We start from the raw sequence: 26,098 nt of genomic DNA, 5'->3' as shown, positions 1-26,098 counted from the left end.
TCGTGCTACTATAAAGATGGAGCCTTAGGAGTGAGTGGAGCACAACTGGCTTCTTTGGAGCCTTCGGTCGCTTCTGACTTTGTCTTACTTCCAGTCTAATTTTAACTCTGCAGCAGAGTCAGATAGACAAGAACATTCTGAAACTACAGGCCTTGTGCCCAGGGAAAGAGATGCAGGGTAACTGATGACAAGGCAGAGTTGACCCATTAATTATCAGTGCTACAACTGTGTCTCTGAATATAATTAGAAAACAGACATGTGGCAACTATTTTTCCCTTAGAAACATATCCAGTATACACGTGTGCACAAATGTGTGTGTCTGAGTGAGCAAGATCAGTATGTCTTCTAGGTTAACATGAATTTCAGGTGTGTGCTATCTTTTCAGAAGTAGGGATTAACTTTTAGAGTAAAGAATAGAACTTGATGTATTTTATTCTTACAAGAAGCTTAAGCGTCACAAAGCATAAGTGTATTAAACATTTTGTTATGTTTAGGCAAATTTTCTGCTGCAAATAAGTACTTTAAATTCTGAGTACATACTCTAGAAATAATTTTAGTTTGAGAAGCTTGTGTATAAGAATAATGTGTTAAATTTGACAGCCAAATAGTTCAGGTTTGGAAAATCTGAGTTATCACATTTTTATTTCATAAAAATAAATGAGGGACTGATAATGTAGTTCAGTGATAGCGTCTTTTACTAATGTGTGAATAGGCGCTGGGTTCTACCAGCACTATAAATGAATCAATGGATACTGAAACTATTAGAAACACAAATAAGCAATATCATTAAAACCACCTAGAAACTACATAATGAAAAATATGAGAAAACTGTATTAAAATGAGGACTGAGGTAGCCAGCAATACTGCTCTCTAGGTAAAGGTCTGTAACAACTTATGTTCCAGTATTTGAATGACGGAAAGAGAACAGACGAGTGCAAGTTGTACTAGGCCCTCCACATGTGAGATATAGATGGATTGTGCCCACCCAGACACATGCAACTGTGCGAACGCATACACGCACACACAAACACACACACACACACACACACACACACACACACACACACACACACAGAGAGAGAGAGAGAGAGAGAGAGAGAGAGAGAGAGAATTTTAAAATTAAAATGAGGATTGAGTTAGACCAAAAGTCTTACTATCCAATTGCTGTGACAAAACAACATGGCCAAGGCAACTTATATAATGAAATGAAATGTTTGATTTGGGCTCACAGTCATAGTGATTAGAATTCATGGCCATCATAGTAGAGAACATGCTAGAAGGCATGCCAACATTGTGTTGAGCAGTAGCTGAAAGCTTACACCCTTATCTATGAGGAAGAGGAGGAGTGGGAAGGAAGAGAGAAAGAGCGACCCAGGGACATACCTCCTCCAATACCTCCTCATCCTCCCCAGACAGTTCCACCAACTGAGAAAGAAGCATTCCAGTGTACGAGCCTATGGTGATCATTTTCACTCAAACAACCACACTCAAGTATGTACTGACCACTACCTTTAATTTTGGATTACTTTAGTTCAGCAGGTAAATAGAATGTGATAGCTGGAAAGTTGAGGATCTTGTTTGGCTTTGTAAAGAGAAGTCCAGAAACAAGACCTTTCTATTAGCCTGTACTGTATCTTTATGTAGCATAGACAAAGATGCCTGTCAGGCTAGACAACCAGTGGTGTCCATGCTTTACACTAACTTGCCAAATGCATGGCTTGCTAAGTAAAGTAGCGTTTGTGTTTCAAGCACCTTCAACTAAAACAGGGCACAACCTGCCTAGAGTATGTTACTCTCCTGAAGAAAGAAGTCTCTGAGGGTGTTGAAAGCTGGTCAAGTGTAGCAAGAGTGAAGAATGTATGTTTTGGGCATGCACACAGAAAGGAGGAACGTGTAAAATGTGGGAAAGAAGTAGCACAAGAAAGTGGAGCAGCTTTCCTGCTTCTCTCTGATAATGCACAAGTTGATGCCATCTCATCTACCAGATCCTTCTGGAGAGGAAAGAGGAAAAGAAACGGTTTCTCTCTCAGCCCAGTCCATGCCCAATGTCCAGTAAGCCATTTTCCTTTAAGGTAGGATATAGGGTTGAATTTTACACATGAAAGAAAGACATTAGGAGATTTAGAACTTGCCAAGGTTACCCTATTCCTTGAGACAAAACCAGGATTAGAGCAATTGAAATACCATTTCCAAATATGCCAGCAGACACTGAAACCTCTCTATGTAATATTTTTTGCACTTCAGTGGATTAGCCTACCTTCTAGATTGATCTACCAATAAAATATGTTAAGTTTAGACAAGTGGAAATGATTATCTATCTGAATAGTTGAAAATACAATATATAGAATGTCTTAATGTCTGTAGAGCTTGGAAAATGGTAAGAAAGATGGTAGTTATTTTTAATTTGAAAATATATACAAACCCTGCAAGCTGAGGCCTGTGGCATTGCTCTTGGGGAGAGCAAGCTTGTTACTTTAAACATTGTTTTCTGTCCTGGCTTCAGGACAGTGTAAGCATTAGCAGCCTTAAGTCACCTAAATTAAGCACTGCACGTTAAGCCCTTCATTTTTTCAATTAGACAAAAATCAATTTTTACAAAATTTTTCTTTCAGAAATTGCTTTATTTTGACCTCTCTCCAAACTAGCAAAAATAATTCCAGCTTAGCTTATATTTAATAATCCTCACACATTGAGAGCATTCTCCCATGAGAACACTGAAATCAGGACAAAGCATATACTCTGGAAACAAGGACATGGAAACACTCTACCCAGATCCTCTTAGGCCACTCACCTTCTAGAGAGTTCTGTGAATATTCTTGCAATTCTCTCAGTTTCTTTTAACTCTTTTTCAGTGCTTTAAACAATTTACTGCTCGCCTCACCGCCGACCTTTTTACTCTGCTTTAGCATTCTTCTCACGTCAACCTACAATAAGTTTCATGAAAGTGGGGATTTAAGTTTGATTTTTCTCCCTGTAATCCCAAAGCCTAGATTTGTGATACATATTGTGCAACTCATAAATCCTTGTTAAGTGAACCTAGGCCAGTTCTTTGTATCTTGTTTTAAGGAGACTTCCCAGGGCCTGGGGACCTTCCAGGCTAGAGAGGCTTGTTCAGCATAGATTGAGAAGACAGTGTAAAGATCATGTGGTTGTAGAAAGCAAAGTTTGAAGGAAGGAAGGAAGTGGCCAACAGTTGCTCTCTGAAAAGTGTTTGTTCTTCTATAAATGTTTCTACAAATTGGGAGAGCACTTTGGGGATAATTGTACGTAACGCCTAAGCATGTTGTTCAAAATATTATATCACTTCTCATACCAGTTCTCGAAAGGTATACTTCTGTGTTGGCTCAAAAACTAGTAATGAAGTTTGATTTTTCTGTAAAATATTACCCACCAAATATGTCTATCATGTTAATGCCCTAGTCGGTGCTGCCAAGTTGTGCTGCCTCAATAAAATCTGACCTGTCTCCCCTTTTTGTAAATACGTCTATAAGAGCACTGATATGGTCATTTACTTACATATAAGACGTATGTGATTATTGCATCATTTGGAGTGAACCAAGTGTTCCTGTAGTGGATGTAAACATGTTTTTGTTTTTCTGCAGAGGCTGGAGACCTTTCTGCTCTGCAGGGGGGGTCTGTCTAATCAGGAAGCTGTGGGAAACTAGTTCCTTTCTTTTTTAGCAGAACTAAGAAACTGCTCTGTAGTTCTGTTTTCTACATACATTCCTGTTAGATTACTGTAAATTCTGCCCCTCATTCGATGTCAATTGTTGAGCTTATTTTTATAAAACAGTGTTTGTTTCTCTTATCTTATTTCTTAACCCGGCTATCACACAAATAATTGAGATTCTTTTATAATACATGGCTTCACAACACAATCTTGAGCAGTTTAAGTCTGTTCTTAACCCTCTCTGCAACTTTGTCTTACTCCCAGCAAACATCCCAGTGATGCTTGCACTTCCCAGCGCTCCTCGGCTCCAGCTCCTTCCTCCATATCGTCCTTGGACCTCTACCAGTGGCTCAGTCCCCTACTTCCTCTTCTAACTCCTCCTCTCTGGCTGGCAGGAATTCAAGCCCTACTTTCTTCCCTGCTCAGCAATTGGCTGTAAGCTGCTTTATTCGCATACAAGGAAACAATTGGGGATCAGTATTTACACAATGTTGAGACAGAAATCAGAATTTAAAGTACACAATAACCTTATGCCTACATGTTTCAGATTGAGGTATCTTCACACCCTGAAATTTTTTTTTTACATTCTTTCTGTACTCCTAGTTCGTTTTATTGTAAAATGGTTATGATTACTTCATGAGAACGCTATAAGAGAATAAGTAATTAACATATCTAAAGATCTCTGAAGGATGTCCCAGAGTACTTAGGACTGGTTTAAGTGACATTTTGCAACAGTGATTTAATTTTATCGTAGCTCACTCTTGGAGAGGCACTCTGAAGAAAGAAATAGGCCAGAAATTTCATGTAATGTCATCCAAGTGCTTCATTATGCAGTAATATCCTTTTATTGGCTACTCGATTTTCTTCTGTTTGAAAGTGTCCTTAGAAAATATTGGAAAATGACATTTTTAATTTTGTATTTAGTCACCACCTTAATGTGTTAACTCGGAGCTTTGTTGGTACTGGTGCTTGTATAAGAACTGTTGTTCTGGTGTTTCTTTACAGTTTCTCTCCTTGCTGTAGCTTGGCCTTTGCACCATTCAGCACGCATAGTCTCTTCCTTCTTGCCTGCATGCCTTTACTTGGCTTCTCTCTTAATAATTCTCCAATACAGTCTTAATAACCTCCCAGGCCCTTTTTCTTTCTTAACTATCTACAGACAAAGTAATTACAGTACTTTGGGGCATACTCCGTTTTCTTTCAAAGTCAGTATTTCCAAACCTATCATGTGGCATATTCAGCATGCTGTACCTATAGACAAGTTGTGAGATATTGTTTGCTATTTATATCTTCTGAAATAGTTATATACTTTTCTACCTCAATTTTGTCTTTTCAACTAGATTAAAAGCTGTTCTTGAATATATATATATATATATATTTAAATTGATATTTATTTTAAATACAGATTTGGTGCTTGATAAAACACTGACAAACAACTTTAGTTCACATGAAAGTTTTTTTAGAATAGCTTAGAAAAGAACCATGGAGATGGTGCAGTGGTTAAGAGCATGTACTGTTCTTGCAGAGGACCCAAGTACAGGTCCCAGAACCTATGTGGGGTGCCTCACAACCATCCGTAACTCTAGCTCCAGGGGATCTGGCATCCATGTGCACCCACACACATGTTCATAGTCTCTTGCCCCCTTAAACATAATTAAAAATAAAAATTAGTCTCTAAAAAGGGGGAGAATAAAAAATTTTAATATAAATTTTAAAAAATTTAAGGGGAAAATAACTTGGAAAAGCAAACATTCCTTAATATGTCCAGTCATGTTTACAGATCATATATATAACCAATGGTGGCTATGAATATGGCCTCGACAAAATCATAAACGTTTAAAACATTGTGAGGTTTTTTTCAGGTTTTGTTTGTTTGTTTATGGTTTGATTGTATGGTTCTTGACCATGAGCCTTGTAGATGAGTATATTATAAGATCTGAGGCTCTTAGCATAATGTACAGCTGCTTTGGACTTAATATGCTAAAAACTTTGAGCCACAGCCTACAGTAAGTAAGGATAACCATGTAAATATTTGCACACCATGAGTTATTATTTTCACACATTTCTATTTACTATTTAGTTTGTTATTAATTAGCAACTATTTACTATTATTCATGGATCTTGGACACTGTGCAAAGCAAAGGTGAATGTCTAAGGGAAGCGCTGAGACAGTCTTTAAGACACTCTGTGAGGATGCCTGTAACTCACTTGTCATTTATTCTGACCTAAGAAGTTCCAGGGCTGGGAATGTGGTTCAGTGACACGCCCTTCTTTTTTTTTTTTCTCCTTTATTAATTTATTCTTGTTACATCTCAATGGTTATCCCATCCCTTGTATCCTCCCATTCCTCCCTCCCTCCCATTTTCCCCTTACTCCCCTCCCCTATGACTGTGACTGAGGGGGATTGCCTCCCCCTGTATATGCTCACAGGGTATCCAGTCTCTTCTTGGTAACCTGCTGTCCTTCCTCTGAGTGCCACCAGGTCTCCCCCTCCAGGGGACATGGTCAAAGGTGAGGCACCAGAGTATGTGAGTTGTTTGTTTTTTAAAGTGCCACAATGCTACAGAAATCTGAAAGATGAATCAAATTGTCTGGTTGCTCAAACATTCCATGAGCTATAATCTTCGTATACTTGGAGTTGAATAAAGGGTGACTGTGGCATTTATAATTTAGATCTAGCTAGATTGGCAAGATTTTTCTCTTTAAAATTTTTAGGTAGAAGAAGTATTTCAAACTTTTAATAATCAGTTATTGTTTCCTTACCATTTCCTTTACCCCTTGAAAATATGTGCACATTTGGTACCAATTTAACATTTCGTTTTCTGTGATGTTAGAAGACGAAATTTACATTTTAATAAGTCCAAACCTCTCAAATTTGAAGGTGGTTTGAATTGAGTCTTAGAATTTTTCCCATTTCAACTTACAGTTTTCCCCAGGAAGCATGTGGTGATCACAATTTAGAAGCAGAACACAATCTTAATATTCTGCATTGCAGTGGCTTAAAACAAAATCTACAACCAGCTATTGCACCTGGACTTCAAATACTGCTATTAAGGGATTTTGTTTTTTAATTTCTTGTCTAGTTTCTGTGTGTCTTTGTAAGGCGGTATGATGGCCATGTAAAGACACATGTGACGTCCCATGGCAACTGTCAACCACTTGATTTAAGTCACTGTAGTCATTTCTTCTCACATACAACTTACAATTCAGATTCTTCAGTGTGCATTTTCATTAGAAAGTGATTAAAAACAAAAGTCAGAATGACACCCAGAGGTGATAGGGTGGTGGTCAGTAAATACGAATTTTAGGGACATTGTACCTTGGTTTTGGTATTTTACAACAATGGTACCATTTATGATTTTATTTTATTTTAGCCATGCCCTTTGGGTTCCCGAGATTTTCGAGAAAAACAGTGTGCAGACTTTGACAGTATGCCTTTCCGGGGAAAGCATTATAACTGGAAACCCTATACTGGAGGTAACGTATGACCCAGCAGAGCACTCGTGCTCGAGAGCTTTGCAAATGTAAGAGTATGTGAATAGACACACTCAGACCTTCATGGACACGTTAGTTAGAACAGTGTCTGCTGGTCAAAGCAAGAAAATGCATTTTCCTTTTCTATTTCACGTCTCATATTTTAGCTTCCCGGTGATAGTTTACATGCAAGAACTTACAAATTATTAGAAATTGTACTCTAAAAACTAATTCTCTTTAACAAACTAAAATCCAAGAAAGTATGCATTTCTATAAAAATTATAAAATATGAGCTCTGCTTGAGACTTTCCTGGGTAAATTATAATCATTGAACATTTGCAATTATCTTCTTAAAACAAAATATGCTGACATAAATCAACTCACTAACTCCCAAGAGTTGATTTTTTTTTTCCTTAGTCAAAGGCCAGCGATCTTTCTAATGATCTATTGTTTGGTCTGCTTTTTGTTTTTATTTTTTAAAAGTTATTGTGTGCGCATGGGCACAGGCTGCCCCAGACTCCTGTGTCAAAGTCAGAAGAGAGTTTACTGTGGTCAGTTTCATCCTTCTACCTTGTCGGGTCTGTGGATTGAACTCAGGCCATCATGCTTGGAGGCAAGCACTTTTAGTCATTAAGCTAACATGCTGGCCCTAGTTTAATTTCTGTTTTGGGTAAGGCTTTAGTTGTTTTGTTATGTTTTTTGAGACAGATTTTTCTATGCAACTTAGGCTTGCCTCAACCTCATGCTCCTGCTGACAAAGCTCCCTGAGTGCTGGGTTTGCAATTGTGTGCCCCATGCCTGGCTAGACTGAATGGATTTCATTGTCTGAAAACTTTTTTTTTTTTTGCTGTGTAACTTGGACATATGTCAAAGGCTAATATTTGTCATTAAGCAGATGAAGTTTTCACTCTAAAAGCATAAAGTAAATTTTGTTGTGTGGAAAATTTTAATGCACTACTAAAAACACTGTTTTATAAAACTTTGCTTTAAAATTATGCAAGAACAGAGTATTTAAAAGGTTTTGGCCATAACATGTGTGTGTACTCACCACCAATATTTTACCAATTCATTTCATTATATGCATGTATGTTCATCTCTCTAGCCACTTATTAATTATCCTGACTTTGGTGCATTTTAAATTGACCCGTAGCTGTTTTCTTCTGAACGCTCTGGCATGTGCACCATTGGCTCAGCTGCTTCTTCTGCTGTAGGAATAGGGACAATAAGATGCACACATCTTACCTGTGCTCTTTGAATTTTGCCAACTGCACATACACATGAAGCCTAAGTGCGACACAGAGTGTCACCATTGCCTCCCGAACTACCCTAGCCCCTACTGGTTATAATCTATAACTGTTTTTCATAGACTAAGGGTCTTCAGCAGCAAAAATTTACTGTGCATAATTTTGAAGGCTAGAAACCCAGGATGAGAGAGGCTGCAGGGGTGAGTTCTGGGGAGGACTTTTTTCTGAGTTGAAGGCTACAATCTTCTCATTGTACCTCACATGACACTAGAGGGGAGAAGCTCCTGGACACTCACCCCACTCATAACTTTCACAGCCCAAATACGTCCAAAGGGCTCCCTCTTCACATCCCATCAGATTGTGCTTCGGCTCTGAACACAGACATTTGGAGAGGAAATAAATGTTAGTTCCAGAACAGTCTTCATGATCCTTCACTGTCAGCAGCCAACTTTCTGATCCAAGAGGCAATCACTGCTCGTTTTTCTTGCGTAGTTTAGTTATGCCTGCTCAAGAACTTCAAATGGTTGAATTATGCCCATTACTCTTCCCGCAAGGCTTCCTTCTAGCCAGTGCAATTTTCATATTCATCCATGTTGTGATATGTAATAGCTCAATCTTGTTACTGCTGAGAGGTATTCTTCTGCAGTAGTCACTTTGGCTTTCTGCTGTGTCTGGATACCTGGATTGTTTTCGGTCTTCATTTGTTGTGCATGAGCAAGCTGGTGTGAATGCTCTGTTAAGGTCTTTTATGAGCATATGTTTCCCTTTCTCTTGGGTAATGAGCAAGGGTGAAATACTACACAATAGCACAGGCAAGAGTTGAGTTTTAAAAGAAATTGCCAGATGGTTTTTGAAACTGATCATACATACATCTGAGAGTTCTATTTATTCCAGTGTTTTATGTTTCCATGGAAAGTTAGTTTGCATTTTTACGTGATTGTGTTGGCCATTTGTGTGATGTGGTGTATGTGTGTGTATTCCCCAAAATTGTTTTCTTTTTAAAAGCAATTTTAATTTTATTAATTTATTTTTAATTAATATCTATTTATATTTGTGCAGTATAATCATTTGAAGAATTTAATGATCAAATCAGGGTAACTGACAGCACACACTACTATTTATCTGTTAGGAGCCTTTTGTACTCTTCTCTATTTTGAGGCATATAACAAATTGTCATAGACTATAGCTGTCTTACTGTGCTATCTAGCATGGGAGAACTAATTCCTCCTATTTAGCCATATGTTGGCATCTGTTATCCAGCTTTTCTCCATTTTCCTTGCCTCTTTACTTCCTATCTTAAAGTGACCATTGTTCTTCATTCAGTGTGACCAACACCTTTCTCTTGCACATGAATGAAATTATGTGGCATTTGTCTTTGTCCATCTGGCTTATTTTACCCTATATAGTTACTTTAATTCCATCAGTGCTGCCACAAATGATGTGCTTCATTCTTTCCCTGGATAAATAATATTCCATCATGTTTGCATACCACATTAAAAACTCCATTCATCTACTGGCAGGTATTTTCATATGCTGAATATAGAGAATAGTGCTGCACTAAGCGTGTGAGGGAGTGTATCTTTGATGCATGGGTCTCAGCTCCTTTGAACATACTCAGTATTAACAGTGTTGCTTTCCTTTCATGGTTCTATTTCTTGTAGTTGAGGCACTTTCATTTTATTTGTCTCAGTGGCTACATCCTTATAGTTTACACTTATAACCATCATGCCTAAGAGCGCCTTTCTCCACAGCATAGCAGTATTTGTTTATTTTTTGTCTTTTAAAAGATGTCTGCTCCAACTGAGATGAGACAGTACATGTGTGAAAGGTGAGAGGTATCCAGTCTTTTGCCCATTTTTAAGTAAGGTTATTTGGCCATTTATTGTGTTTTGTTTGAAATAAGGTCTTGCTATGTAACCCAGGCTGGCCTCAAACTCACGATCCTCCTCCCTCACCCTCAGAAGTACTGGGAACACCCCTGCATGCCATCACACCCTTGTTATCCTCCTCCCTCACCCTCAGAAGTACTGGGAACACCCCTGCATGCCATCACGCCCTTGTTATCCTCCTCCCTCACCCTCAGAAGTACTGGGAACACCCCTGCATGCCATCACGCCCTTGTTATCCTCCTCCCTCACCCTCAGAAGTACTGGGAACACCCCTGCATGCCATCACGCCCTTGTTATCCTCCTCCCTCACCCTCAGAAGTACTGGGAACACCCCTGCATGCCATCACGCCCTTGTTAGTTTATTACTCTATATTCTTTTTTTGCCACAAGGTCTTGCTTTGTAGCCTATAGGCCTACACCATATAATTTAAATATTTTCTCTCTCTCTCTCTCTCTCTCTCTCTCTCTCTCTCTCTCTCTCTGTCTGTCTCTCTCTCTCTCTGTCTCTCTCTCTGTGTGTGTGTGTGTGTGTGTGTGTGTGTGTGTGTGTGTATAGGAGAGAATAAGAGGCAATGCAGAGAGAGACTATTATAAATATGATTGCATAGTCTCCTCATCTGTATTATTGGTATATAAAATGCTGCTTCTCTATATTGATTTTATGTATTCCAATATAACTTAATTTGCTTATCAGTTTTAATCATTTTTGTTGGATATAGTCTTTCATTAAAAATGGCCTCTATGCTGATAAGAATGTGTATTTTTTGGCTATTGATGAAATGTTCAGCAAATATCTATTAGTTCTATTTGCTGTGTAGTAGAATTGGATGCTGTAGACTGCATATAATATATTTGTTTATTATTGTTGCTTCCTCTTCTTCAATGATCTATTTATTAGAATTATACAATGACCATGTCTCCTTTTATAATTTTAAATTAAAATCTGTGTTTGCCTATGAAAATATACCTTCTTCAGTTCACTTTTGTTTTCTGTTGTATGAAATGTCTCTTTTTTTTTATGTTTATCTGTATGTATCATACATAGTGAATTGACACATGTTGGCACATATTGCTGAATCTTTTTTTTTAATCTATTCAATTACACTACATCTTTTTGATTATGGATACAGTATTCCTGTACTTTCTCCACGAGGGCAGACTGCTTGAAAGTTGTGTTTTTCTCTTGTATTCTTTTTAATTTTTTTCTGCTCTAGTTCTACTAACTACTGGAAAAGGTGTGTTAAATCCATGCTTATTACATGGCTCTGCTTCCTCTCCAGGCTTTTATTGCACATGTACTTGATAAATTTCCTTAGGTTTAGATACACTGAAGATTATTTGCGTTAGAAATGTCTGAAATTACTCAGAGGTTTAATAATTACTATGTAATTGTTGCATAGTGCATTGGCTATATGTTTGTAATGAGATATAACTTAGGCTAATTGATTGATAATTTCTTTTATTAAAGGCATCACTTCCAGTTCCCTCTTTTAAAAAGTTATCTGTTACCATATGTGTGTATACATGTATGTGAAAGTACCATTATGTGCATTCACTGGCTCGTGCATAGAGGTCAGAGGACAGCGTTTTTGGGGAGTCAGTGCTCTTTCTTCCAAGATGAGCTCCAGGGGTTAAACTCAGGTCACCAAGAAAGAAACACTTTTAGTCACTGAGTCTTCTTTCTAGCCCTTCAATTCTTTCTTTAATGAATAATTATGCCTCCTTTTCCATTAACTTCCTTGAGGAATAATTGATGAATTGTATATGGGCCAACATGATGTTTTTATGCATGTACGCAGTTTGAAATAGTCGTAAGTGAAGTAACATATCACCGACTCACATCGTTCCTCTTCTTTATGTGCGATGGGAATGTCTAAGGCCTTAAGAAAATTTTACATGTATGGAGCAAATTTCAAGCATACATACCAACTACAGTATTTCCAGAGTTTCTCTAAAAACTTTAAGTTTTTACCCTTTGAGAAAAATCTCCCTATTTTTCCATCTCCGCCAGTCTGATAACTTTGTTTCTACTTTCTGCTTTTCCAAGTTTGACCTTTTTAGATTCCCCTTAGGTGAGATCACACAAGATTTACTTTTCTATACGTGGCCTATTTTGCTTACCTTAATGTTTTGTAAGTTTTTCAATTTGTTTCAAAAGTTAGGATGTATTTCTTTAGGAAGGCTGAATTGTATGTATGCTTGTAGTATGTTCATGTCTGAGTACATATGTCATTCCATGTGCGGCAGGAACCTGAGCTTTGTCAGGTACTCTCCCAGGAAGCTTGGCCTGTCAAGCACCAAACCTGAAGTGCACACTCCAGAAGGAAAGGGTGACGCTCAGCGTCAAAGGAGCTTAGGAATCCGAAACCAAAGCCAGGCGGCAACAAGGGTCTCGCCTGACTTAGAGAGGTTGGTCAGCTGCTTTGTGAGCAGCAGGAAGCAGGCTTGCTTGGAGCTCCACAGAGAGAGAGGCAGAGGCAGGAGCCTGCTTTTGTCAAGGCAGAAAAAAAATTCGTGCTTCAAGAACAGCCAGCAGCTCCCACAGATAGGCCGTGTGGTGGGTGAGCTGCCCTAGAAAGATGACACACCAGTGAATGGCAGAAGCTCGCAGCAACCAGCAGCTTGTAGCTGACTGACCGGAAGCCAAGCCTCGGGGTCCAGCAATGAAATCCTCAAGGACTAGGGGAGTCCTTTCTTCCCCAGATTAAATGATAAGTATCAGACGATCTTTGATGAAAAAGATGATGCTGGCCTATATATTTAGTGTAAATATGGTCTTATAAACCTTAGGCAGTAGGAGGGGTTTTGAGGATGAATGTGTTTACTGGGGCTAGGGGTGCCAGGGATACTTGATTTACATATAACAGCACAGCTCTATTATAAGAGAGGGAACAGCACTTCATTATCCTATGGGTGGGGGAAGAACTCCAGGTTCCATCAAAGGTCATTGGTTGAAAGTGAGGGTGGGCCTTTCCAGGAATCCCCAGGTGCACACTGAATGGGTTTCTTATGAGGAAAAGATTGGGCCTGCTATCTCCCTGAGGGCTCTGTGATACTTCTTAGAAGATCTGGGGTTCCCCAGATCATGTGGAGAGGGAATCCAGGTAAGGGAACCCATCACCTGCGGCAGGCTCAGAGGCTGTCCAGACTTCGACCTAAACAGAAGGGTCCCACATACATATTGTGCCAGTTTGTGTATCTCACCGTCTCTGCATCTATTCATCAACACTCGGGCTGTCTTTATATTATAGCCTTTGTGAAATAATACAGCAGTAAACAAGCTTTGAGATAATGATTTTTCTTTTCCTTGGAGATTTACTCAGAAGCCAAATTGCTAGAACATAATATAGTTCTGCCTTTAATTTTTAAAGAACCTCTATAATTTTTCCATTATAGCAGTGCCATCTTGCGTTTCTGGCAGTGATGTATGAGGACTCTCTTTTCTCAAAATCCTTGCCACCTCTTGTAGTGTGACTTTTATCCAATAGGATTCCAAGTAGTTGTGAGGTACTAATTAATATCTCACTGTGGTTTTGGATAGTATTTCTCTAGTGATTAGTAGGTCAGACTTTACCTACCAAATATCTATGGGAAATTTATAGCTCTTTTTGAGTGAAAATGTCTATTTGATACAATTGATTGTTTCTCAACTGAGCTATTGCTTGTTTTTACTAAGTTTTCCTTGGTGTTTTTTTTTTTTGTTGTTGTTGTTTTGTTTTGTTTTGTTTTTTTAGGCATTGACCCTTATTGCACATATGCTTTATGAATACGTTTTAGCATTCTACAAGTGATCTTTTAATTTGGGGGATTACTTTCTGAGTTTTAAAAAGTGTCTTAGTTTTATACAACCCCACTTGTTTATTTTGGCATCTATTGCCTATGCTATAGGTACCATTTCCAAAAATCCATTGCCAAAACCAATGTCATGGAATGTTATCCCTGATCTCCTCTGGTTGTTTTTATAGTGTTGGCTCTCATGTATAAGTATTTAATTCATTTTGGGCAACTTAGCATGTGGTGTCTGATAAGGCTACGGTTCCTTTTTTTTTTTTTTTTTCCATGTGAATTCCTGGTTTTCTTAACACAACTTATTTACTAGATTATCCTCAAGCATTCTCGGCAGTTTGTTGGCGATCACTGGCTATGTATGCCTGGGCTGATTTCACACACTGTTCTCTTTCATTGCTACATTGCCTATGTGAGACATCACCACAGTGCTCTGATTTGTACAGTTCTGAAGTACAGCATGAAGTCAGGAAGTGTGATTCTTCTAACTTTATTCTTGCTCAACATTTCTGTGGCTATGCTTCTGTAAGAATCTGGGAATGCTTTTCCTGGTTTTGTTTTGTTTTGCTTGCCTATTATTTCTAACAGGACTTTTGTGCAGAGGTTTTAAGGTCCTTTAATCATGCTGACAGCCATCAGTTTTTTGTTTGTTTTTGTTTTTGTTTTCTTAACTTTCCAATTAGGGTGGCTTTCACTTCCTTTTCTTTCTTGGAGGGTACTTCTCCTGCTGTGTTCACGAGCGGGATGTAAATGGGCAGCTTTCTTTTCTTTGGTAGGTTAGAAGAAAGGCCTTCAAGTTTTCTCAGTTGTGCAGTACATTAACAATGAACTTATCACGATGGCCTTTAATGCGTTAAAATGCATCCTTTCTGCTCCTAATTACTCAATAATTTTCATAATGAAAAGTTGACTGAATTTTGTCTATTTGGATGATCATAGTTTTTTTGTCCTTTGCCTTTTTGTTTTGTTTTTGTTGTTTTGTTTTGTTTTTTGTTTTGTTTTGTTTTGTTTTTTTGTTTTTTGTTTTTTGTTTTGTTTTGTTTTGTTTTGTTTTTTGAGACAGGGTTTCTCTGTGTAGCCTTGGCTGTCCTGGACTCACTCTGTAGACCAGGCTGGTCTTGAATTCACAGAGATGCACCTGGCTCTGCCTCCCTAGTGCTGGGATTAAAGGCGTGCACCACCATGCCCAGCTGTCCTTTGCTTTTTAATAGTGGTGTGGTAGATTTATTGATTTGTGTTCCTGGGCCATACTTTTATCCCTTGAGTAACTTTTACATAATCATGGTGACCAGAAAAATATATTAGATATTATTATAATCTTAAGCTTGTTAATTTGATTTTGTATCCTAACATATTGTGTATTCTGGAGACTGTTTTGCACCCACTTGAGAAGAAGCCGTTTAATATACTTGAGTGGGATGTACTGTGTCTTCTGTAGTCATTTTGTCTACAATAAGTTAAATGCCACCATTTCTACATCGCATTTCTGTCTAGCTGATTTACCCATTCTTGAAAGTTGAGTGTCAAAATTCCCCTTTATTGTCTCTGTATGTTTCTTCTCTCAGGCCTATTGACATTTATTTGTTTTATGTGTGTTGGTGCTCCAATAGTGAATATATTTATATTTTCAAATGCAAATTGCTTCTGTTGAATTACCTCCTGTATTGTTTTATAATCTCCTTCTTGGTCATTTTATTTTTTTTCACGCAATGTCTTTTTTTCTGATATAGCTTCTACTGCTGTCTTTTAATCTCTATTTGTATGGAATTTTTCCATGTTTTCATTTACAGGTTATGTGTCTCTAAATCTGAAGTGACTTACCTATAGGCAGTCTGTAGACTTGTGTATTCTTAATTTTTTAAAAAAATGCATCCAGTCTCTCCTACATCTTTTAATTAAAGAATTTAATCTATCTTTAAATTTAAATTAAATGTTTGTGAGTAAAATTCCCAATTACCACTTGTCATTTATCTTCACTATTTTATACATTTTTAAAAATCCTCTTTACTTTTCTCTTCTGTTTCTTTACTAAATTTTTTGCTTTGTGAGTTTCCATGAGGGTTACATTAAATATTTTATCATTATAATGATCATATAGAAAATGTATACACTTTAATTCCCTTGACTTCTGTTTATAATGCTACATTTTAGAACTTTTTATAGTGTGTGTATGTGTGTACGTATGTATGTATGTTTTTTAGTTGCTGCCACAAAATACTCAATAAGAGCAACTGAAGGAAAATATTTCTTTTGTCTCACAGTTTGGGGAAAGAATTATGTGGCAGGTGGTCACATCACATTCTGTGCTTAGGAAGTGGAGAGATGCGTTGATCACTGTTCTGTTGCTGTGACAGACACCATGCCAAGGCTAGCCTATAAAAGGGAGCACTGAAATGAAGGCTGACTTACCGTGTCAGGGGTTTAGTCCATTATCACCTTGGTGGGGAGCATGGCAGCCTGCGGACAGGCAGGTGTGGGAGCAGTAACTGAGACCTATGTCTTAATCCATAGGCAGAGGAAGAAAGAGAGAGACTGGGCCTGGCATGGGCTTCTGAAACCTCAACTCCCAGTGATACACTTCCTTCATCAAGGTCATAGCTCACGTAAACTTTTCTAGAAACTTCTATAGACAACCTAAGAGACATATTTCCATGATGATTGTAGTCCAGTGAAGTAGGTAATTGAAACTAACCATCACAATATCTATTAACAAATAAGCTATAGATGTCTTAAAATATTTTTGCCTGTTAGCCATTATGGCAGCATTATGGTTGATTACATGCTACCAAGTGGTATTAATATTATCCTGAATTCGATTCTATACTTAACTTTTACCGGTGATTTTTGTTGTTGTTGTTTTGGATTTTCGAGGCAGGGTTTCTCTGTATAGCCTTGCCCCAGTCTCACTTTGTGGACTTTTATACTTTGATGTTACTAGTTAACGTATTTTCACTTCCTTTTTTTTTTTTTCATGATTTGTCTTGTGATTATAAAGTCCCTCGGCTCTTACTCATCTTAGGAAGTCTTCATCAATGCTTACATTTCTGAAGAGCTTTATCATATGACTACACCGTGGCCATGTTTTCCTTTCAACCCCTTGAATGTCACCTTGCTTTCACATAGCTACGTGTAGAAATCTGTGGAAAGAGCTATGGAGTTCCCTTGTACATTATAAACCTCTCTTCTCTTGCTGCTTTCAGCATTTTTCTTTGATATTTAGTAGCTGTTTTGTTTGTTGTGGTAGTATAGGGGTTTTGATCAATGCCTCACACGTGCTAGGCAAGCACACTACCACTTAGCTATATCCAAAGCTCAATAATAATACATCACTGTGAAGTCTTTGGTTGCAGCTTGCTTGAGAGCTGTGTATTTTGTACACCTGAATGACCATCTCTCTCTTCAGATTTGGGGCATTTTCAGCTATTATTTCTTTAAATAAAATTCCTTCCTTGCTTTTTCTTTTTCTTTTTTTAAATTTTGTTTTTGATTTATTTTTTATAATTTATTCACATTACATCCCAATTGTAATCCCCTCGCTCTTATCTTCCTCTTCCCACCCTCCCGCCCTCTTTTGCGCTGTTCTTCTCCCTTAGACCTCTGACAGCTGGGGTCCTTCTCCCCCACCACATGACCACAGCCTATCAGGCCTCATCTGGATACCCTGCACCCTCTTCCTCTGTGTGTTCATGGGGCCTCTCTGCCAAGGAGCAGTGATCAAATCGCAGGCACCAGAGTGCATGTTAGAGGCAGTCCCCTGCTCACACACCCCACTTCCCCACGTAGAGAATGGACTATCCATTGGCTGCATCCGAACAGGGGGTCTAGGTTCTCTGCTGAATGGCTAAAACCTTAAGTGGTAGCACATGCTGGCAAGGATGTGGAGAAAGGGGAACACTCTTCCACTGCTGGTTGGAGTGCAAACTTGTACAACCATTTTGGAAATCAATCTGGTGCTTTCTCAGAAAATTGGGAGTAGTTCTACCCCAGGAACCAGCTATACCACTCCTGGGCATATACCCAAAAGATGCTCCACCATACAACAAGGACATTTGTTCAACTGTGTTCATAGTAGCTCTATTCATAATAGCCAGAATCTGGAAACAACCCAGATGTCCCTCAACCTAAGAATGGGTAAAGAAACTGTAGTACATTTACACAATGGACTACTATTCAGCTACCAAAAACAAGGAAATCCTGAAATTTGCAGGCAAATGGATGGAACTAGAGACAATCATCCTGAGTGAGGTAACCCAGACCCAGAAAGACACACATGGTATATAAGTGGATATTAGCTCAACAAAGATGTCCTCTGAGGGACTCTGCCCAGTGGAGGATCGGGACAGATACTAGGACTGGCAGTTGGGCTCTAAGGGCAGTGCTATGAGTTGTACGGATGGAAGGGGGGGGGAGACTAGGGGGGGTGTTGTCAGGAGCTCCACAAGGAGACTAGCAAGGCTGACAGATGCGGATTCAGGGGGGCCCTGCACAGACTGATGTGCTAACCAAGGACTTCTCTGTTTCAAAAGTTCCACAGCATGAATTTTTTGGTGGTTTCCCATGAATTCTACAGGCTTTCTTTCTTTCTTTCTTTCTTTCTTTCTTTCTTTCTTTCTTTCTTTCCATATGACCTTATTCTGATCCACAGATTCTTCCTTTTACATCATGGAATCCACTGTTATTGTTTTCATATACCTTTTTCTCTATTGAACTCATTTTGTTCATATGTTAATTTTCTGATTTCACTAAGTCATTGATCTATGCTCTAGTTTTCTTAAACGTGTGTGTGTGTGTGTGTGTGTGTGTGTGTGTGTGTGTGTGTGTGATGTATGCTGCATGTATTTGTGTATTTCTATGTATGTAGGATATTGACCCCTGGGGCTTCAGCTTGCTAAGCTCCTCCTCTGCCACTGACTTGTACTCCCAGCCCAGACCATTTTATTTCTTTGTTAGACTGTTCACAAGTCTCCATTTTATTGGAGTTGTTTCCTGCAGTATTATTGGTATCATATTTCTTGCTTTTTAAAAAATTATTATACATGAAACCTTTTTGTAGACATCTTCATGATTAAAGATCTCCTAAAGTCTCTACTGATTGGCTTCTAGACAACTAAATATCATCACCAAGCAGCTCATCTTGGTGCTGACTATTAATGTGTTAACTGCTAGCTACCTGTTTGCTCTTAGATTTTATGTCTCCGGGCCCACAAAGACAGTCCAGGTAAACAGAACCTCCTATTTGTTTCCCCCTGGGCATTGGCCCTAAAATACTCAAATTATGTGCATTTTTTAAAAAAAATTCAAAGTTGGAAGAGATGTGTATGTCTGTGGAAATGGCATCTGCTCTCCGTGGAATCACATTTAGGCTGCTGGCCTCGGGAAGTCAGGGAGGAGCCTTACTGAGCTTTAGGAGTACCTGTGGCCACTTGTGGGAAGGTCTACATATGGAATATGCCAAGTAGCTCATAGATGCAATTTCTAAGAGAATCAACTAAAAAAATTAGAATTGTCTTTTTGTGTTTCAAAGGTTCTTATACATTGGGCTTTCATTTTGCCTTCAATTCTACAAATTTTTAAGTTTCCTTACTGATTTTCTCAAATGACTCACTGATCATTCCATCTATTTGTATATTATCTATAATTTCTCTAGATATTTACATTTAGTTTTATTCCACTATAATCTGATAAAATCCAAGACATTATATGGTTTTTGTTTTGTTCTTACTTTATGACTTAAAATATGATCCGACTTAGAGGAAGTTTGGGTACAATATTCTGTAGATACTTGTTAAACATTTCTCTGATGATTAAGGACGTTGAACATATCTTTAAGTGCCTCTCAGATATTCCTGATTTCTCTGTTGAGAATTCTCTGTTTAGCTCTGTACTTATTTTTAATTGGATTATTTGGTTTGTTGGTGTTTAATTTCTTGAGTTCTTTATATAATTTGGAAATTAGCCCTTTGTTGGATGGAGGGTTGGTGAAGATCTTTTCCCAGTCTGTAGGCTGTCGTTTTGTTCTGTTGACAGTGTCCTTCGCCTTACAGAAGCTTTTTAGTTTCATGAGGTCCTGTTTATTAATTGTTGATCTTAAAGCCTGAGCTGTTGGTGTTCTGTTCAGAAAGTTGTCTCCTGCGCCAATGAGCTCAAGCCTCTTCCCCCACTTTCTTCTCTATTAAGTTTAGTGTATCTGTTCTTATGTTGAGGTCTTTGAGCCACTTGGACTTGAGTTTTGTGCAGGGTGATAAATATGAGTTTATTTGCATTCTTCTACATGTAGACATACAGTTAGACCAGTATCGTTTGTTGAAGATGCTTTCTTTTTTCCGTTGTATGCTTTTGGTTTCTTTGTCAAAAATCAAGTCTCCTGTTGGGTGTGATGGTGCATGCCTTTAATCCCAGCACTTGGCTTTTAAGGTTCCTGCTGAGATGCCTGATGCTGTTTATCTGGATATGTTTGCCTTTGCAGTTGAGTTGGCTTTTTTTCTTACAGTTTTTAATAGCTTATTTAATAGTTTTATCATCTTGACTATATTGTGGTGTTTTCAAGAATAGAATTTTGCCATCATATTCAGGGTAAACAAGAGCAATAGCTATAGCCTATAATGCTTTCTGGTGGGTCTATGGGGACCCCATTGACCAACAACTGAAAACTGTAACCCATACGAAGCCTAGCACTGGGCTTTTCATTGATAGACTTTGATGTGTGGGAGTGACATTGTCGTCACATTATTGTGTAGCTCCTTTAAATTCCTGTGTATATGAATTTGCGTGTACTTTAGGAAGCTTTTCAATAGTAGGCTTCTAGATGGCATTTTCAAAGGTGATTAATATTAGTCATCCCTCTCTATACTCACCCCTCCATCCTGCCCTTCCATCGCCTCCTGTTTGACCCTTCCTCTTCTACCTGTGTCTTTTCCCTCTAGAAGAGTTTGTCATTACAACAAACGATTAGACCTTATCTTTCAATCTAGTATGCTGATCTTCATATTTTAATTGGAAAATTAAGATCACTATTAGGAGAGGATTAAACATTCCTGTAATTTTGTTGACTTTCTTCTAGATTTGATTAGTTTGTTCTTTTCTTTCTTTCCTTTTTTCCCTGTCTGTATTGGAAGTTTGCTGGTTGACTTGGTGTTGCATGGTTGACTTTTTCCTAGTTCTCCTCACTGGTTTACTTCTCTCTTGAAATTTCTTCTCTGAGTATAATGGTTTTTGTTTTTGTTTTTGTTTTTTTTTTTTACTATTTTCTGCAGTGCTAACGTGGTGATAAATTATTATTATTATTATTATTATTTTTTGCTTATCTTGAAATACCTTTATTTCACAGTTGATTTTAAAATCTAACTTGCTAGAATTAGTAATTTCATATTGGGGATTATTCACCCAAAGCCCAAAATGATCATCAAATAAACCCAGGGCTCTCCAAGCAGATAGGTGGATTACAAAACGTAAACAGAAGAAACATGAGCAAGCAAAGTGACATGACACCTCTAAGAGATCACAGACTCTTAATTACTAAATCTAAAGGTACAAAAATATGGAAATGCCAGTAAAAAACAAAAAACAAAAACTACTTCAAAGAATAACAGAGAAGAAAACAAACTACTTTGTGTTGAGACTTCTGGTTCTGCTTCCTTTATTTAAGAACTTGAGATAGAGTGGCAAGCTACTCCACCCCCACCCACCTTGCCCCACCCCACCCCACCCCACCCCATCCCACCACGCCACACCACACCACACCCGCCCCACCCCACCCCTCCCCACCACACCACACCCCACCGCACCACACCCCACCACACCACACCCCACCTCACCACACTCCACCTTGCCCGACCCCCACCCAACCACACCCCACCACACCCTGTCCCGCCCCGTCCCACTCTCACTCTACCCCACCTCACCCTCACCCCACCTCGCCCTCACCCCACCCCCACAGCGTCCATCTGTTTCTCCACACTTTAGCTGACTTATCCTCCTGTTGTGATTTCCAGTGCTATTCTAATTCTTCCATCTTGGAGACAGAGATAATCCATTGTTTGTTTTCCTTACTCTTCTCATCTATAGGATCACACAGAGGCTGCTTCTAATCTTCTAGTTTATTATTAACTCATCATACACTTTGCTTTCTTCTTTTACTTACTTTTACCCTTTAGAAGTCTTGTTTCTAAGAATTGAAACCCAGGCATATAATTTTATTTGCCTGTTTTATTTTCTTTGTTGAAACAATGATCTTTACTTCGAAGAGAAATTTTGTCAACCAAACTAGAATAAACACAGTATAGTATTTTAAACCTTATGAAATAAAACTATAAAATATTTTAACCCATAACTTTAATCAGTAATCTCTTATATATATTTTTTACATACACCGTTTCCACTCTAGGAAGACCACATCTATATCTGTTTTTTCAATATATACTATAAAATCATGATGCATGATTTGATTTTTGCTTTTTTTCCATATTAACCTTAAAAATATACATGTCTGAGCCATCAAGATACTCAGCTACCAAGCCAGATGACCTGAACTTGATCCCTGAGACCCACATGGTAAAAGAGAAGAGTAACTCCCACGAGCTGTCCTCTGACCTACAGATGGACACACATACACATACACATGTGCACACACACATACACATGTGCACACACATACACATACACATGTGCACACACATACACATACACATGTACACACACATACACATACACATGTACACACACACATACACATACACATGTGCACACACACATACACATACACATGTGCACACACACATACACATACACATGTGCACACACATACACATACACATGTGCACACACATACACATACACATGTACACACACATACACATACACATGCACACACATACACATACACATGCACACACACACATATATGCATTTATTTATAGATTTGTAGATTTGTGTTATATTTATATAGATAGATGTGAGATATGCATTTCTAAGGCATTAAAATGACCATTATATTTTTCATAAATCATACTATATATTAATTACTAAAATTAAATATTATATTTCATATTTATCTTTTTATTAATCTAATAAGAATTGCATAAATTTAGTGTCATTATAATTTTATCATTGATTTGCTGTTCTTATATGGAATTATATTCCAGAGCCTTGGAGTATGATGTTTTTAAGATGTACATATTTAGTTTTGTAATAATAGTGTGTGTATCCCTGCTTGATTGACAAAGCATAGTTTTTGTATGGGATTTAGCAGAATATATAATAAATATTTTATTTGTTCTAAAAGTTATTTTCATATCTTCTATAATTTTATTTCCTTAGCTCATTTTTTAAAATCCTTCCCTTTTGATACTTTAAGAAAAATATTCAGTGACTTTCACTGTGACTGTTTTGGCCTGAGGTCTATTATAATATTTAGCGGGTGCCCTTGAGAGGAGGCTTAAAGCACAAAGCTGCTCAGCAGATGCTCCTCTATGCAGAGTACACAATAAAACTAGACACAAAGTTTAGAAAGGATTGAAGTCTAAAGTGTGCAGTCATAGACATGAGTTGTAAATTTGGTAACAATAACATTGAATCATTCTTTCTTAGGAAATCTACTCCACATTTTTCACTTAACGTTTTATTTATCTAGGTGGAGTAAAACCTTGTGCATTAAACTGCCTGGCTGAAGGTTACAATTTCTACACTGAACGTGCCCCTGCTGTCATAGATGGGACCCAGTGCAATGCCGACTCACTGGACATCTGTATCAATGGAGAATGCAAGGTGGCTTAGGGTTTACTTCTCTCTCTTGGGTGTCTTTTGTTTTTCTCAGATAGTAGCTTGCATTGGGATCTATGTCCAACTTTTTAAAGCCACATTTTAGATAAATTCAATTCGTAAAGAAGAATACAGCACACACACACACACACACACACAGACAGACACACACGCATGCATACGTATACGGATCATCATCAGGTCTAGAGGCAAGTTATTGAAAGGAACTTGGAAATTCTGAAGCTAAGCAAAACACTGCTTTTATCTCTTCTTTCTCACTTCACATCACTTAGTAATGTGTTTCTCTTCAAAGTAAAACAAGCAAAACAAGTTATGAGAACAGTGGTTTTTGTGGCTTTTCTTATTACGATAAGATCCACGGATTTGATCCCTACCCCTTCCAAATCGTCGGCTAATGCTAAAGTAAATGCTTTAATAAGACTGACTGTGTAATGAAAACCATCATAATGCTTCAAAAGGAGATAAAGTAGGTGGAACATAGCTATTTCACACTTTGAGAAGAAAATTATACTATGAAATATATAAAGCTTTCCAATAAGAACATATGGCAGCCACATGAAGCAGATTTGAATCCTTACTCCCTCTCTTTTTCTATTATTTTATTTATAAACAGAACAGGAGAATAATGTAAATTTTAAAACCCCAAAATTATATCCTTGGCAATTATTATAAATATAATTAAAATTCCAGAAGAAATCACCTTTGCATGGTTTCATAACATGAATGGGTTGTTTTAGTGTAATCAGAATGTGTGTGCAAACAGAAAAAGAGAGAGATTTGTGTTTACTTAGTGTGTTTGTATAAGTACTTTATCTTCTCAAGGAAAATATATTTTATGTCAGTTTTTATATGACAAGTTATAATTACAGGTTTTATTTTGGCTAAATTTCAGATGTATAAATTCAGGCACCAAACTATATCATCTACATGTTACAAATCCACATTTTTATAATTAAATACAAAATTAAAAGCTGAAAACTTAGTTTCTTAAATTGCATGCTTACATCTCCTTTGTTTATACCTACTTGACTCCCCAGTTAGAAACAAATATTTATTTTTAAGCATTTACTCAGGTGTGAACATTATAATTAGCATCTAGCACCTGCTGGCTGAAAGGGGCCATGCTTAGGAAGGGCAGCTAGTAGACCTCAGTCTGACCCTCCCTGTTATATTCCTGCAGAGGATGAGCTCAGCAGGGCCCCCTCTGTGATGGCCCTGTAGAAGACAAGACCATGAGTCATCTTGTCTAGTTCTTGAATCGCTTGACTGGGATAAAAAGGAAGAGTCTGTTGCTAATAAATTACAATCCTTTAAAGGATTAGAGCATGGTATCTGTCAGTGAAAGAGATATAAGTTAGAAATAGTCATATTTCTAGGGAATCATTTTTTAAGTTTAGATATTTAGAAATGTTAGCTGTACTTAACAGAGAATAACACTGAATGGGAAAGTAGTCCCTATTTTGATTTCCTTTACAGGAAATTCAAGTAAATAACTAAGTTATATGTATCTGATTAGTTATGGTTCCAGGAGTTTCCCTTTTTGACACACTGAATATTCTCTATTTTCAGCATGTAGGTTGTGATAATATTTTGGGATCTGATGCTAGGGAAGATAGGTGCCGAGTCTGTGGTGGGGATGGAAGCACCTGTGATGCCATTGAAGGGTTCTTCAATGACTCATTGCCCAGAGGAGGTGAGTACGGAGATAACTCTTCCTCTGGTGTCCTGCAGTAGTAAAGACTCTTGCTTTTCCTTTCCTCCTTACTGAAAACTTCCTCATGTAGGCCAAAAGTGTCTTTTCCCCAGACAGTGGTCCTTTCAGTCTCTCACATGTTAAATGTAGCTTCATAAAGATATCTTAAAGAACGTTGTTTGACTTCAGTTAGACGTTTTTGGTAAAGAGGATTTGTTGAGGATGGAAAATAAGCTTTTGATCATGCTAGGCAAATATTCTTCCTATGAGTTACACACCAACCCTACATTTTTTGGTAGGGTTCTACTTAAATGATCCTGGCTGGCTTTGAACTCCCAATCATAGGTGATCCTGGCCTCTCAGCCTCATTGGAAGCTATGACTGTAAATGAATGATAGTACTATTTCCAACCTGCCATGCTTCTTCAGACTCTGACAGCCCACAGAGCATTGGTGTGAGGAATGTGTTGAGAAAAGAAAGGTGGACCAATATTGCACATGCTAAGGCTATAAAACATCTTGTGATGGTGTTAGATAAAATAAGCAGGGCCAGGCAGGCAGGTCCC

At 38.0% G+C, this 26,098-nt stretch overlaps 1 protein-coding gene across 5 annotated transcripts in view; it reads left to right on the top strand.

Annotated features, from left to right (window-relative positions):
- The window catches only part of ADAMTS6 (ADAM metallopeptidase with thrombospondin type 1 motif 6), a 234,947-nt gene that overhangs the window by 146,407 nt on the left and 62,442 nt on the right, over positions 1 to 26,098 (top strand). For all 5 annotated transcript variants that reach the window (XR_014783308.1, XR_014783309.1, XM_084802031.1 and 2 more), the window contains 3 exons: positions 7,045 to 7,147; positions 23,692 to 23,825; positions 25,410 to 25,533. Coding sequence is in view for 3 of the 5 variants with exons in the window: in XM_084802031.1 (XP_084658157.1) it covers positions 7,045 to 7,147; positions 23,692 to 23,825; positions 25,410 to 25,533 (361 nt within the window). In the remaining 2 variants the exon portion in view is untranslated. The remainder of the gene's footprint in view (positions 1 to 7,044; positions 7,148 to 23,691; positions 23,826 to 25,409; positions 25,534 to 26,098) is intronic.

This window comes from Acomys minous (assembly GCF_964271855.1).
Source record: "Acomys minous genome assembly, chromosome: 11".
Lineage (NCBI taxonomy): Eukaryota > Metazoa > Chordata > Mammalia > Rodentia > Muridae > Acomys > Acomys minous.
Note: the sequence above shows the minus strand (reverse complement) of the source record. Positions and strands in the feature narration are given on the sequence as shown.